Source organism: Podarcis cretensis (genome assembly GCF_951804945.1).
Source record: "Podarcis cretensis genome assembly, chromosome: 5".
Classification (NCBI taxonomy): Eukaryota; Metazoa; Chordata; class Lepidosauria; order Squamata; family Lacertidae; genus Podarcis; species Podarcis cretensis.
Window position 1 is genome coordinate 10,184,782 of NC_137174.1, and position 15,468 is coordinate 10,200,249.

Genomic DNA, 15,468 nt, shown 5'->3' on the forward strand with positions numbered 1-15,468 from the left:
TTTGTCAGATCTTCTATAGTGTCACATAGCGGCTAGGTGACCTTAGTCCAGCCACTCTATTTTCAAGCCTCTGTATCTGTAATATAGTGATTACTCACCTGCTTTACAAGCTTGTAAGGGTTACTGAGATAACGCATGTAATGCAATTTGAATAATTGAAAGCACTGTAAACACTAAGGTTGCCAGAAATTGTCTGAAGGTGCAGGTCCCTAGTGCCAGGCTAATATCTTGTCTTTCAAGCAGTTAAATGATGTGTTTACGGTCACTGTATGGAGAAGTCTCTCACTGTGGTTCATTTGTATGTTCTGTTTACTCATTTCAAGTATTAGATTTTACTATTACGTTGTATGTTTTTAGGCTGCGTTGCTAATTGCTGTAGGAACTCTTGAAGATGTGGAGGGATAATGGGCAAATACATAAATATATTATATAAAAAAGTCTTAGGCATTGATTTTCCACTTCCTAAAAGTCATCATAGTTGAGTTTCTTTAATTTGAAACCTGGCATTTAACATTGATGTCAACCCCAAAGATAATATGAATGAAGTGCTGCTGGATCAAACAATTGAGGTACAGATATCCAAGCACTTCCCTCAAATCCTGTGAGTGGGCGTGTTCATAATCTGCCTGCGCATTATACGTTAGAGGGTAGGGTATGTTCATGTGGATAAAATATTTGTTCCTACAATTCATGCAAATAGTTTATTTTTAAAGCTTTGCAAGAAGCTGAAGCCCGCTTCCGAGAGATAAAGTTCCAACGGGAAGCCAAAGAAACGCAGGAAAATGAGCGCAAACCTCCCCCTTACAAACACATCAAGGTAAGGTCCTTGAGGGCAGGTGCTGTTCATTTGATCCACCCTGGAAGTTTAGTTCACCTGTTCTTTAGGACAGGATCCTAACATACAGCCCATTGCTGTGTCCCAAGACCTTTTGAACTGGGACCAATGGATGTTCCCCTGGGGAATGTTTTTCAAGCCCTTGTTGTTCACAGTTGACCTGAATATGGCACTTTGAAGAGCCTTGCATCAGTCATAAGGCTGAAGAAATAAAAGGCAGTTCTTCGGTTCCCTTATCCGTCTAGTTTGGGAAGACAACAAGTTCATAGATAAATTGAGGGTTTTAATCTCATTGGAATATTAGAGAAGAATATATAAACCTGTTGGTAATTAAAATCCACATTTGAACGGAGGTGGAACAAACCAAATCCTTACCCAAAACAATATTGTTCTTGAGGAATGGTTTCTCTCTAGCTATTTAAAAAGGAAAAGAATAAATAAAGTGATGTTGTCGGTAGTAGATATGTCTAGGATAGTGAAATTTAAAAATTATTACCACACTGCCTGGGAACCTGGGGGAAAAAATAGATGTGATTTTTATATGACTAGTTAATCTGTGAGTTTTAGGGTTGTTCACACACCCAGCTGAGGACTCTAATCTGTCCCTCACCTTGCCCTGAATCAGTTTGTGTCTGAGGGATGCTATTGCTCAATTATGGTTTATTTGGTCCATCTTGATTCAACATGCTATCTGGCATCCAAATGTAGGCAAAGATTGCTGCCTGTCCCTCAGGAACCATTGTCCTGAGTTGGGTGACATTAACTTCAAAAGCATCCACGCTGGTTCTGGTTGCAACTGTCACACCAAATTGGACAAAGTCACATCAAACTAGGTGGAAATATCTTCAGCGGCATACAAATGAGCACAGTTTGGACACTTAAAGCAAAGCCACGCCAAAGTCATGTTTCAGTCTGCCATCTTGATTCAAAATGGCACCAAACATAAAGACTGCTGGTTCTCCCTCAAGGATTCTTGTGCTGAGCCGAGGGACAATATTTTCAGTGGCATCTGAATTGGTGTGTGTTGGAACTATCAAGCCAAACTGGGAGACGGTATCTTCAGAGCTGGCCAAATTGGTACAGGTTGGGTTCATTATGCCAGATTTGGCACTGTACTGCCAAAAGGGGGCTATGATATCTTCAGAGGCATCCAGACTGGCACCGTTTGAATCGGGCAAAGTCACATTTCAGACCTACAGGTTAATTTGAACTGGCAGCCAGCACCCCTACACAAATGAAAAGTTCTTCTCCCACCTGAGGAACATTCATGCCAAGTTTGAAATTTAAACACTTTAGTCCTGTCACACCAAAAATCAGGCAAAGTCATATTTCAGAGCGCCATGTTGATTGACGATTGCCTGAAATGGAATTGACTGCTGCTTCTAAGATTAGTTGCGGGGAGTGGGGGTGAATTTTAGAGATTAAATGAGTTGGAATATAGATTGCCTTTTTGAGAAATAATAGCCAATAACTGCCTCATTGTTGTTGTTTTTTAATATGTTATTCAGGTAAATAAGCCTTTTGGAAAAGTTCAGATTTACACTGCTGACATTTCTGAGATTCCCAAATGCAATTGCAAACCCTCTGATGAGAACCCCTGTGGTTTAGATTCAGAGTGTCTAAATCGGATGCTAATGTATGAATGCCACCCCCAAGTTTGTCCGGCCGGAGAGCGCTGCCAAAACCAGTGTTTTACCAAGCGCCAGTATCCTGAAACGAAGATCATCAAGACTGATGGCAAAGGATGGGGCTTGGTTGCAAAGAGAGACATTAAAAAGGTATGCGTTAAATGAGTTGGGTCCATTCATGGGAGCATCTTGTGATGCTTCGCTTTGGAACAAGAAGAATCCTTCCCTGTACACATAGCATTGGGTTCTCTATTTTGCTTCCTCTAGGGCCACCTTCCCAAACTAGTGCCCCTCACATATCTTGGACTCCATCATCCATGGGTTGACTGGAGTTGGGATACAGAACATCTAGGGGACACGAGGTCTAGAAAGGATTATCTAAGAGCATCAGTGGTTGGCATAGGCCCCCCAAAATGGGCTTTTTCTGTGGTAACTCCCTGTTTATGGAATGTTCTCCCCAGGGAGGTTCATCTGGTGCCATTAAACACCTTTAGGAGCCAGGTGAAAACATTCCTCTTCAACCAGGCCTTTGACTGGTTTTTAATGTGTTTGGGGCAGTTACCGTATTTTTCGCTCTATTGGACGCAGTTTTTCCCCTCCAAAAATTGAGGGGAAATGTGTGTACGTCCTATGGAGCGAATGCAGGCTTGTGCCATAGCCGCGCGCAACCACTCCGGCAGGGAGAGGCTGCACGGGGCTATGGATTCTTTAGCCCTGCGCAGTGTCTCCTGGCAAGGAGAGGCTGCACGGGGCTAAAGGGGAAGCCAAAATAGTGAGCGGGATCCATCCCGCTCGCTGCCTTGCCTTCTTCCATAGCTGCGCGCAACCCCTCCAGCAGGGAGAGGTTGTGTGCAGCCTGTACATTGCTCTTTGGGGGGGGGGGATATTTTTTTTCTTGATTTCCCCACCTAAGAACTGGGTGCGCCCTATGGTCCGGTGTGCACTATGGTGCAAAAAATACGGTAATTGGTTTGGTTTGTTCTTGTTTTTTTCTTACGTATTGTGTTTGTATCTTGCATTTTTATTTTACAAATCAATAAAATGAAATGTATGGGAGCAAAGATGGGGCAAGGAAAGAGAATGGGGCATAAAAAGGGAGATGAGGAGATGGAATAGACAAGGTATGCTTAAGACTCATTTGATTTATTTATTTTTTAATCTCCTTTCTTCAAAAAGACCATACATGATTTTGTTCTTTTCTGTTAAGTTTTGTGCTGTACTTTACATTTTGGTTTTGTACGATTCTTACTTTGGTATGTTATTATATATTATTATTGGATGGCATGCTGTTAATAAATAATAAATAAAATTATTTATTCCTCAGGGTGAGTTTGTGAATGAGTACGTTGGCGAGTTAATTGATGAAGAGGAATGCATGGCAAGAATCAAGTTTGCTCAGGAAAACGATATCACCCACTTTTATATGCTTACTATCGATAAGGTATAGTATTTTAAACTGTCTTGGTTTGAATCTCATGGTTGACCTAGATAAAAGAAAAAAGCACAACTACCCTAAACCATTGTGATCAGTGGCAGCAAGGCCATTTGTCAAAAGCTGCCTCAGGGTGCTTCTAAAACAGGAGTTTGTTGTGGAATTGGTGCTGCTCTTGTACACAAGCGATTCTCAAGGGGTGTTTTTTTCCCCTCCTTTTTTTTTCTTATGTATTTTGTGTTTTTTTGGTATTGCAATTTTATGCTTTTTTAAAAAATAATACTGAATTTCCATTTTAACACTCCAATAAAAACCACATTAAAACATCCCAAATTATAACACAATTTTAAAAAGCCAAGTATCAATGCCAAATCATATGTCTTTTGGGTGTTTTCCCATGCTCTGAAGTTTGGGGAACTCATGTTGTTAACTGCCCTGAGATCTATGGGTGTAATGCAGTATACTACAGTGGTGCCTCTGGTTACGAACTTAATTCGTTCTGGAGGTCCGTTCTTAACCTGAAACTGTTCTTAACCTGACGTACCACTTAAGCTAATGGGGTCTCCCGCTGCCACACAATATCTGTTCTCATCCTGAGGTCAAGTTCTTAACCTGAGGTACTACTTCCAGGTTAGCGGAGTCAGTAACCCGAAGTGTTTGTAACCCGAGGTACCACTGTACTAATACTACTAATACTTCTCCTTGGTCCTCACCTGAGCAGAACCTGCTATTATGTGACTTCTAGCCCAAATGATATGAGTGTATCTATTGCAGCCAGTTGCTTCAGGCTCCCTTGTCCAGAGACCGCTGACGTAGCAGCTTACCTGAGGGTGTCAAGCTGTTTTGTAGGGGTGCCTGCCTCTTAAGCTACAGCAGGGGTCAGGAAGGGGGCTGGTCCACTGTCCCTCAGACCTTGTGGGGGGCCAGACTATATTGAGGGGGGGGTGAACGAATTCCTATGCCCCACAAATAACCCAGAGATGCATTTTAAATAAAAGCACACATTCTACTCATGTAAAAACACACTGATTCCTGGACCGTCTGCGGGCCGTATTGAGAAGGTGATTGGGCCGGATCCAGCCCCTGGGCCTTAGTTTGCCTACCCATGGACTACAGCAATGCAGGATCTAAGCCACCTCGCAAAGGAGACTTTAAATGTCTACAGAGTAGATCTCCTAATATCCCTGATATTCTAGTATTTCCTTTAATACATGTGAACTAACACACACCATCATTATAATTCTTCCTGCCAAATTCTCAGACCCTCCATCCCAAAGCAGAGCAATAGGTTGACTGCATTTTCATCTCCTGCTCTGTATCATTTTGAACGTTGTCGCTTACAGGATTCAAAAACTATTAGTATACCATTCTTACATTTATCTTTTAAGAATCTAATATTGAGTAAAGCTATGCCGATTTGAGTTACGTGAAAGATACACAAATCAAGACTTCCTTTGAAAGATGCTTCCAGTGGTGCTGTTCCTGTCTCTTTCTATAATCTGGGAAGATTCGGTAAATGTAGTATAGTTACAACTAGGGATACGTTGGGAGTTTGCCTGCCTATTTTAGCATTGTGTTGGCGTGAAGAGCTACAAGTTCAACTCAACATGTATGGATAGGTAGCCGTGTTGGTCTGCCATAGTCAAAACAAAAAAAATTCCTTCCAGTAGCACCTTAAAGACCAACTAAGTTAGTTCTTGGTATGAGCTTTCGTGTGCATGCACACTTCTTCAGATACACAGATTCTTCAGATTCTTCGTGTATCTGAAGAAGTGTGCATGCACACGAAAGCTCATACCAAGAACTAACTTAGTTGGTCTTTAAGGTGCTACTGGAAGGAATTTTTTTTGTTTTCAACATGTATGATTAGCTCTGCCGGAGCAACGCTTGCTTTGCCGTTAAACCAAATCCCGTCTGGTTCTATTCCCGACTTTTAGGACCGCATAATTGACGCCGGACCCAAAGGAAATTATTCCCGGTTTATGAACCACAGCTGCCAACCAAATTGTGAGACTCTGAAATGGACTGTACATGGCGACACTCGTGTAGGACTGTTTGCTGTGTGTAGTATCCCGGCAGGTACATACGAACGTTAAGACGGCAGAATCGTTTTCCGCAGCTCAGAGCCTTGTGTAAAAAGTGTCCTCTGTAGTGTTCACAGGCTTCTTAATTTACTCCAGTGCCGGGACCAGTTCCGCATGTGTGGTGGACCTGCCTCGGTTACCAGAAGTGCACAGGGATCCTGCTTCCCACAGCAGATCAAGCTTTGCTTTGGAACCGACGTAAATCACTTGCATGCCTTTTGATCTCCCCTCTCTCTCTCTCTGAATAGAACTTTTACAGTATACAAAATAATATTTCCTTTGAAATCAGTCACTGTTTCCCAGAAACCGAGATAAAAAAACTAAGGTCTTTTTAGCTGTACGTTCACAACTTTCCTAAAATGTAAGGATGTGAAACTTGAAAATGTAAACATCAATACGATATGGCACTGGGTCACGAACAGGAGAAACAGGCAAGAGAAGAAAGAATAGGTTGAAATACAATGTTAAAATCCTAATAACCATCGCATGGTTGTTCTTGCTTTTGTTTATCTTCAGTTCCCCTTTCCGTCTCTTATACTGTAGTGGCTCCTATATTGCCATGGGAGGGGGGTTTCCAGTGGAAAAGGTGTGAAGTTGCAGTGAAAAATCTATTTTGTTTTTTCTTACTCAGGGACAGAATTGACTTTTAATTACAATCTTGACTGTCTGGGCAATGAAAAAACTGTGTGTAAATGCGGTGCTCCAAACTGTAGTGGATTTCTTGGAGACAGACCAAAGGTATGTATTATTTGTTATTATTTTGTTGTTGTTGTTAAATACCATATTTTTCGCTCTATTTTTCACCTAGTTTTTGGAGGAGGAAAACAAAAAAAATAATATTCTGAATCTCAGAAGCCAGAACAGCAAGAGGGATTGCTGCACAGCGAAAGCAGCGATCCCTCTTGCTGTTCTGGCTTCTGGGATAGCTGCGCAGCCTGCATTCGCTCCATAAGACGCACATTTCCCCTTACTTTTTAGGAGGGAAAAAGTGAGTCTTATAGAGCAAAAAAAAACGGTATATACGCTGCCCTTCATACGAAGATCACAGGGCAGTTTACAACATGCAGAGTGAATAAAGAATACAATGCATTCATGTTTTCACTTAGTTTCTATTTCACCCACCCCAAGTTCTTAGGGTGACATATATGATATGTGGAAATTGGTGCTCAGTTACAGCCAACACTCCCTACCCGAGTTCTTAAGAAGCTAAGTTCCCTGGTCAGTGAAAATAAAAGAGAGGCCAACCAGGCAAAACCCAAAGCAAAGCAGGCTGTTAAGCCTTTTATCGTTTATTTGTCACAACAAAGATTTGACCTCTCTAAAGGCAACGAGAAACCCAAGACAGGCTGTTCTGTCTGTTAAAGGTTTACACTTGGTGTGAAACAGCAAGAAGTCCCACCCACGAAAATGGGTAATCGAAGATACGCCACCAAATTAGGACGGTTTACTGTGGGTCAGGGAGGTCCAATTATAATGTGTCAATCAAAGCATCTGGAATTGGCATGTCTTGGACCTTTTCAGACAGAATTTACATCTGGGGACATTACATACAGGTGACATTTAGAGCAGTCGACATGATTGGTACGTACTAGACAGCAGATAGTTTGGACAAACATAGCCATACACCGTCGAAGGGACTCCGCCCAAATGCTTCTCCTGGAAGCTGCAGCCTGCATGCCTCTCCCTCAGGGTGCATTTGATTTAAATCACTAGTTAATAAGACTTGGTTTAAATTTTTAATTTTTTTACAGAAAGACTCATTCTTGCTGGAATAATCTTAATATTTACAACCAGAGGAAGGTTTCATTTTTGGAAGAATAAATTTTCAGAGTACAGTAGTTTTTACAGTTATATCAAAAATTGCTGATTTGGTTATACTATTAGAAATACATAAACAGATAATGATGAAACTATTGTGAGGTTTAATAAGTTAGCTGTTTATATTTGGACAACTTTTTGCGGTACTTTATTGGGAGGAGAAAAATAATCATTTCCTTCATAGCAATTTAAACAATTTATTTAACTAAAGCAATAATGTTGTAGCATATGTATCCATGTTTGTTAACTGATGTGGTTAAGCTTTTTTTGTGGGGGGGGGGTTTTAAACAAAAAGCTTAAGACTGAGTTTTAGCACACATGCAAAACTTAAAACAAATCCTTATTTCCTGATGAATAGCCTCTGGACTATTATGTAACTTAAATAGAAAACTTATCTTTAGAAATACTTTTCCTCCAAAAGCATTTTAAAAACCCGATTTAACTCCATTTTTTAAAAAATAAAAATAAAAATCATTGATTTTTATCCACTCTGCTCTCCTTCCATGAGTGAGCTTATGATAGGTGGCAGTTGTTCACCGGGTGCTTTTTCTGTCTTTTCCCTGGTAGTCCGTTTCTGCTTTCTGTGACCTTACCTGGTGGTGCTTAGATGCTAATTTGGGCTGGCTGATCCCTACCAGTCCTTGGGAGGGCTAGTATGGAAACCAGCATTTTCTAAGTCCAAGCTGCTTAGAGAAGGTGGGAAATCTTCAGCCCCCCTCATGGAAACCCTGTCACATGCCAGTGGTGGCCAGGGCAAAAGGAGTGTCTCCACCCCCATCATTCTGCCCGGACACAGAGGTCCAGTGCCGAGGGCCTTCTGGCGGTTCCCTCGCTGCAAGAAGCCAAGTTACAGGGAACCAGGCACAGGGCCTTCTCGGTAGTGGCGCCCGCCCTGTGGAACGCCCTCCCACCAGATGTCATAGAAAAGAACTACCACCAGACTTTTAGAAGACATCTGAAGGCAGCCCTGTTTAGGGAAGTTCTTAATGTTTAACAGACCACTGTATTTTAATACTTTGTTGGAAGCTGCCCAGGGTGGCTGGGGAGACCCAGCCAGATGGGCGGGGTATAAATAATAAATTATTATTATTATTATTAAAGGGGGCAGGCAAGCAAAATGTATTACCACAGTTCAAGAACGTAGCCTGTCTGGGCAAAGACACTTAAGGAGGTCGCAGAGCAAGGCTCAGGGGGGACTGGGCTGCAGGGAGCATGAAACTCAGCACAGAGTGGCCTGCATTTGGGCCCCTGGGCCTGAGAGTCCCCATCCTTGGCTGAGCACTTTATATGCCATCAGGTTTAGCAGTTACCTTGAAGGTCTGGTCTTGTAAATTCATTCCAGCCTATTCACGGCCAAAGGCAAGCTGCCACATTTTCCGCAAAATTCAGAATGCCCTGCGCTGATCACATTGCCACATTTGCCCACCTCGGTCGCAGGACCCTATCTGTATTTAGCCTCCAGTTCAAGAAAATAATATGAGCCTGCTGGACTGGACCTGTAGCCCACCTAAACGCTTATTGGAAAACCTAGAAGCTGCACAGGAGCCCCCTGCCCACCTGAGATGCCCAACAGCTGCCATTCTAAAGCATACTGCCTCCAACGTGGATCTGGAACAGAAGCATCATGGCTGGTAGCTGCTAGTAGCCCTTTCCTCCATGAATTTGTCTAATCCTCTTTTAAAGCCATCCAAGTTGGTGGCCATCACTGCCTCCCACGAGAGCACATGCCAGTCTTCCAATATTTAGCTTTGCCAGAGGTCTGTGAGTTCAAGTGTTGCAAGAGACAAGAGAAAAACTTCACTGTGGCCACTTCCTCCATGCATTATTTTATATACAGTGGTGCCCCGCAAGACGAATGCCTCGCTAAACGAAAAACCCGCAAGACGAAAGGGTTTTCTGATTTTTTAGCGGCTTCGCAAGACGAATTTCCCTATGGGCTTGCTTCGCAAGACGAAAGAAAGCCCATAGGGAAATCTCCGGGGACAGCGGGGAAGCGCAGCACCTGTCCTGAAGGCTTGCGGTGGGAGGTCCGGGAACAGAGGAGAAGGCGCGCAGGGATTCTCCTCTGTTCCCGGGGCTTGCGGTGGGAGGAAGGTTTTCCTCCCCACCGCCAACATTCAGAAGGCTGTTCTGAAGGCTGGCGGTGGGAAGAAAAGCCCTTCTCCCGCCTTCAGAAGAGTTCCCTGCAGGGCTCCCCAATCTGCGAATGTCTGCCCTGCGCAAGGGGCGCTCTGCTTAAGAGCGCCCCTCGTGCGGGGCAGCAGGCTGCTATCCGCAGCCTAGGCAGCCCTGCAGGAACTCTTCTGAAGGCTGGCGGGTGGAGAAGGGCTTTTCTTCCCACCGCCAGCCTTCAGAAGAGGTCCGGGGACAGACTGTCCCCGGATCTGGTCTGAAGACGGTCTCCCTAGGAACGCATTAATTGATTTTCAATGCATTCCTATGGGAAACCGTGCTTCGCAAGACGAAAAACTCGCAAGAAGAAAAAACTTGCGGAACGAATTAATTTCGTCTTGCGAGGCACCACTGTACTTCTGCTAAGTCACTTCTTCCTCATCTAGTTTGTCAAACGCTGCTCAGAAATATAAAATATTTGAGAAAAGTGGCTGAACTGCTAGAGCGGTCCAGTGTTTAGCGGCTCTGGTTTGAGTCCAGCAACCTCCTCCTTCTGGGGTTTCCTTTTTGCTCCAGATCTTTGCAGGCAGGTATTCGAGGCTTGCGAGTATTGATTTCTGCAATTTCTCTTGGGAAGCTGTAACTCTGCAATGAACTGTTTGCTGCTGTTTCTTTTTAAAAAAGAATTCATCCTCTAATGCTTCGGAGGAGAAAGGAAAGAAAACCAAAAGAAGAGCAAGGAGACGCAAAACAAAGAACGAAGCAAGGAAAAAATCTGAGGATTACTGCTTCCGTTGTGGTGATGGAGGCCAACTTGTATTATGCGACCGAAAATCTTGTACCAAGGCTTATCATCTCTCGTGCCTTGATTTGGTGAAACGCCCTTTTGGTGAGTAAAAGTGAAGGCATGACTTTATGGTCTGCTCCCCCTTGTCTTCCTTTTGAAAAGGACAAGGGGAAAGCTTAAGCAGCCTTTACTTTCACTTTTTGAAAAAACTGGCTTCTTCAACCACTACCCACCCTAGTCTGGACTTTATTGCAAACTCTGGTTGGTTTGAACAAGACACCTTCATAACACGTCATTTGGAGTTGCTTGTATGGAAGCTGGCCAGAGTTTGTGAGCCAGCCATGATCTCTTGACAAGCTGACTTCAAGGGGGACAGGGTGGTGCTGAAGTCCTTCTCCCAGGAAGATGGGGGGGGGGTGGAGCAGGGGAGTCCAGGGCTCATGCCCTGCTCATACATGGCTTGCATAAGGTAAAGGTAAAGGGAGCCCTGACCATTAGGTCCAGTCGTGACAGACTCTGGCGTTGCGGCGCTCATCTCGCTTTATTGGCTGAGGGAGCCGGCGTACAGCTTCCGGGTCATGTGGCCAGCATGACTAAGCCGCTTCTAGCAAACCAGAGCAGCGCACCGAAATGCCATTTACCTTCCCGCCGGAGCGGTACCTATTTATCTACTTGCACTTTGACGTGCTTTCGAACTGCTAGGTTGGCAGGAGCAGGGACCGAGCAATGGGAGCTCACCCCGTCACGGGGATTTGAACTGCCGACCTTGTGATCGGCAAGTCCCAGGCTCTGTGGTTTAACCCATAGCACCACCTGTGTCTTTCATGTGGGTGGTAAGGGAGATTAAAAACAGAAAAGGGGTGGCAGAAAGAGAGGGAGAAAATTGAGCTGTGGCCCCTGGCATACCTACCCCCCCCAGGGAGTGTTCCACCATGGCACTGAAATGGTGTGCCCAGGATCAAGTGAATTCCTAGAAATCATAGCCCAACCATCTTTTGCCATTACCTTTTAGGAAATCTGAGTAGATATTATCTGACCATGCTTTGGTGAAACACACATATATGAATGAGAGGGGGGAGGGTTCTTTAGCGACTGCCTTACAAACTCAGAACCTGGTTCCACAACTTTTTAATCTGCAGTGGTACCTCGGGTTACACTTTGGGTTGCAAACTCTGCTAACCCGGAAGTAGTACCTTGGGTTGAGAACTTTGCCCCAGGATGAGAATGGAAATCACGCGGCAGCGGGAGGCCCCATTAGTAAAAGCGCACATCAGGTTAAGAACGGACCTCCAGAACGAATTAAGTTCATAACCCAAGGTACCACTGTAATTGGCACTGCTGAGATTATTTGAAACAAGAATGTTTCCTTAATGCAGCCATTTCTGAATTGACTCTGTACCCTTTTTCTGCTGGCAGGAAAATGGGAGTGCCCTTGGCACCACTGTGATGTTTGTGGCAAGCCTTCTGTCTCCTTCTGCCACTTCTGCCCAAACTCTTTTTGCAAGAACCATCAAGACGAGACAGTGCTCGATTCTAACTTAACTGGACAGTTGTTCTGCTCGGATCACATTGGGGAGAATTTTGCTGAAAAGAAGGCGAAGAGACCCCCTAGAAAACTGGCCGCGCTGAAGTGCAAACGAAGACAAAGAAACAAATGGAAGAGGAAGGAATGTAAATAATGACGAACTGCAGTTCCTGCTGCCAACGCTGTCTTGTAGATAAGTTGTGAATAGGGTCAGGGAAGGACACGTCTTTTACATATATTCTGCAGGAATTGGGTTTGGGGCAGATCATTTTTAATCCACTGAGCCAACTGCAGCAGTGTGTTCTGTTGCTTCTGCACTGATCATGAACTGTGTGTGGCATGCAAAGTTAAGCCACTTTCAGGACAAACCAGGTTTACTCTTCAGCAATAATGACAACACTTGAACTGTTAGGAGTGAAAAACCAATTCATTCCAGAATTTCCTAGTTGGAGGTGTGTTAATTTCCAACCAATTAAGGCGTATATGCATAGCTTTTTGAAATAGTAGTCACCACCCAGCAAGTGTTTAAATAGTGCTTAAGAAAGACATTAGCCTTTAAAGCAAAACGTTGTGCGTAGAGCTGCCTATATTACCTGCATTAAGTGAGGCATATGGACGTCGTACAGTTTAGAGGCACAGAGCTCAGTATAACCATATGCATTGAGCTTTGTCCAGAAGGATGTCTGGTTTGCTTTGGATTTTATTTTTGTTTTATTGTAATATTCTGCCAAGGAACAAGAACGTGATAGAAACAGGCAGCATACCACAACAGAAGCTTTGAAAGAAAGAACTGTCTCCTGTTGAGTTTCAAAGAAGGAAAATGATACCGTGACCTAAGTCCACATTTAAATTGATATTAAAATCTATGCCCATTTTTTTTAGATTGTATTTGCATAATAAAAGCCTTTAAAAAACCAAACTAATGCTCATTTACTCTTCTTTTTAAAAGCCATGAATGTCTTCAACAGCTAAATAGTGGTGTTTTTTTATCAAGGTGATAATGAAAAAGAAGTAGTTAACCAGCAGCTTCTAAAATAATACAGGTGGTATTCAAAAAAGTTTTACTCAAGTAGGCCGAGTGAAATTAATGGACCTAACTTAGAATAGACTCACTGAAATTAATGAACATGGCTGAGTAAAATTTACACACCACACTAGATTTATTCTTTGGGTTCTTTTGAGTGTGGCATTGCAGTTATATAGTTGCCCTGTGACATGAGTGATTTTATTTTCTGTTTCTTAATTAGTGTTTCTAAATTTTGTTATCAACAGTCCTTCAGCAGATGCAAACAGTTATTGCAGACAATTGGGTTCCTTTCCTGTTAACTTTTTGCCAGTTTGAATGTTGAATTCTAAAGTGAGAAAAATATCTAGTCTACCATCTTTAAAAAACTGGACATTTTAAAGTTTAAAACATCAAATAAAAAATGCGGCCATTTCATGTTCATGGAATGAGCAGCCTTGCAAGGAACGAAGTTGACAGCCCATCTTGGTTCATGCCATGTGTAAACAGTGCCATAGTTTTCCCAAATCAGCATCGTTGGGAACCATTTCTTTAATGAAACTCTGTGATTCTTCTAGCAGTCAGCCATATGAATCTACTGGCAATTTTAACACGAGAAGTTTGACTGTCTCAGAGCACTGTACAGTGGTGCCTCGCAAGACGAAAAGAATTGTTCCGCGATTCTCTTCGTCTAGCGGTTTTTTCGTCTTGCGAAGCAAGCCCATTGACGGATTAGCGTTTTAGCAGCTTATCAGCTTAGCGGATAAGCTGATAAGCGGCTTAGCAAAAGGGGGGGGGGGAGGGAAAAAACCCGCAGGAACTCGCAAGACATTTTCGTCTTGCAAAGCAAGCCCATAGGAAATTCGTTTTGCGAAGCACCTCCAAAACGGAAAACCCTTTCGTCTAGTGGGTTTTTCGTCTTGCGAGGCATTCGTCTTGCGGGGCACCACTGTATTCCACAGTTTCAAGCTGCCACAATTTGACATAACCCTAAATTGGCGGAATCGGAATTTGGGGCTACCACAGCTGTCTTGTCATGAACCAATAAATCTCTTGGTATTCTTTTACCGAGATCTTGAGAAATACAGAATGTTACACTGGACCTACTGTGAAGGTCCATTTTCTGCAGGGAATGGAGGAGAACCAGGAATGGTTTGTCCCGCTTGCCTGGCTAATATCCAAAGTGGATGTCACTACCTCATGTAAAAGGCTGGCCTTTCTTCCGATGAAGTTACACCAGCTGAAAAGAAAACCAGTTAACCAGCAGCTACCAACACAAGCACAGAGAGGTCTGGGTAAAATAAGTGCCAGTTAAACAAGATGGAACCACCGCTAACATGAATATGAGCAGTAGCAATATTGTGTACCATTCACTCAAAACAGACCAAGTTGAAAAAAAGAACCATTAGATACTTTGCACATGTCATCTGTGTAAAACCTAATTAAATGTTAAGAATGTTAAGAAAATACTACTCCAATACACTACAGGTCACAATTAAAAACCAAAGGGAACAGGACATAGGACATGGTTTAACTCATACCCAATGGTCTAGAGACCAGGGTCTAAATCACCATTCAAATCCATCTCGGCCAAAAGAACTCACCCTAAAACTTCTATATAGAGGATACCTAACACCATGGAAGCTGGCACAGATACACCCAGGAACTTCATCTAAATGCTGGAGAGAGTGAACCGCAATAGGCACATAACATACCTCCACATGTGGGAATGGCCCCAAATCCAATCCTCCTGGATATTGGTGCTGCAGGAAATTTCCAAAATAACAAAACAGGCAATAGAAGCCCCTCCAGAACTTGCCCTATTAAATATCTTCCAGGACAACAACACACATGTACAGTACAAGGAACTCGTAAGTCACTCTTGGCAGCTAGAAATATCATAACTAGACACTGGAAGGACCTTTCGGGAGTGAACCATAGACCACTGGTACCAAAACATATGAGAAACTGCTGTACAGTGGAACTCGAGTTAAGAACTTCGTTCTGGAGGTCCGTTCTTAACCTGAAACTGTTCTTAACCTGAAGCACCACTTTAGCTAATGGGGCCTCCTGCTGCCGCCACCACGCAATTTGTGTTCTTATCTGAAACAAAGTTCTTAACCCAAGGTACTATTTCTGGGTTAGTGGAGTCTGTAACCTGAAGCGTCTGTAACCCAAGGTACCACTGTACTAGTAAAGTTAATCAACCAACTCAAACTAGCATGGGGACAAGCTACGGAGGAT

General features: G+C 43.3%; 2 protein-coding genes across 6 annotated transcripts in view; one reads left to right on the plus strand and one right to left on the minus strand.

The window, feature by feature from the left end:
* NSD2 (nuclear receptor binding SET domain protein 2) overlaps positions 1-13,140 on the plus strand; it is a 78,825-nt gene extending 65,685 nt beyond the window's left edge. For 3 of the 4 annotated variants that reach the window (XM_079975097.1, XM_079975099.1, XM_079975098.1), the window contains 7 exons: positions 714-817; positions 2,344-2,613; positions 3,788-3,904; positions 5,833-5,974; positions 6,611-6,717; positions 10,594-10,798; positions 12,113-13,140. In XM_079975097.1, coding sequence (XP_079831223.1) covers positions 714-817; positions 2,344-2,613; positions 3,788-3,904; positions 5,833-5,974; positions 6,611-6,717; positions 10,594-10,798; positions 12,113-12,375 — 1,208 coding nt within the window. In that variant the 3' untranslated portion in view covers positions 12,376-13,140. Of the gene's footprint in view, positions 1-713; positions 818-2,343; positions 2,614-3,787; positions 3,905-5,832; positions 6,178-6,610; positions 6,718-10,593; positions 10,799-12,112 lie in introns of those variants that run through there. The other variant, XR_013838603.1, reaches the window with a different exon arrangement.
* MXD4 (MAX dimerization protein 4) overlaps positions 1-15,468 on the minus strand; it is a 227,019-nt gene that overhangs the window by 36,884 nt on the left and 174,667 nt on the right. The window lies entirely within an intron of this gene.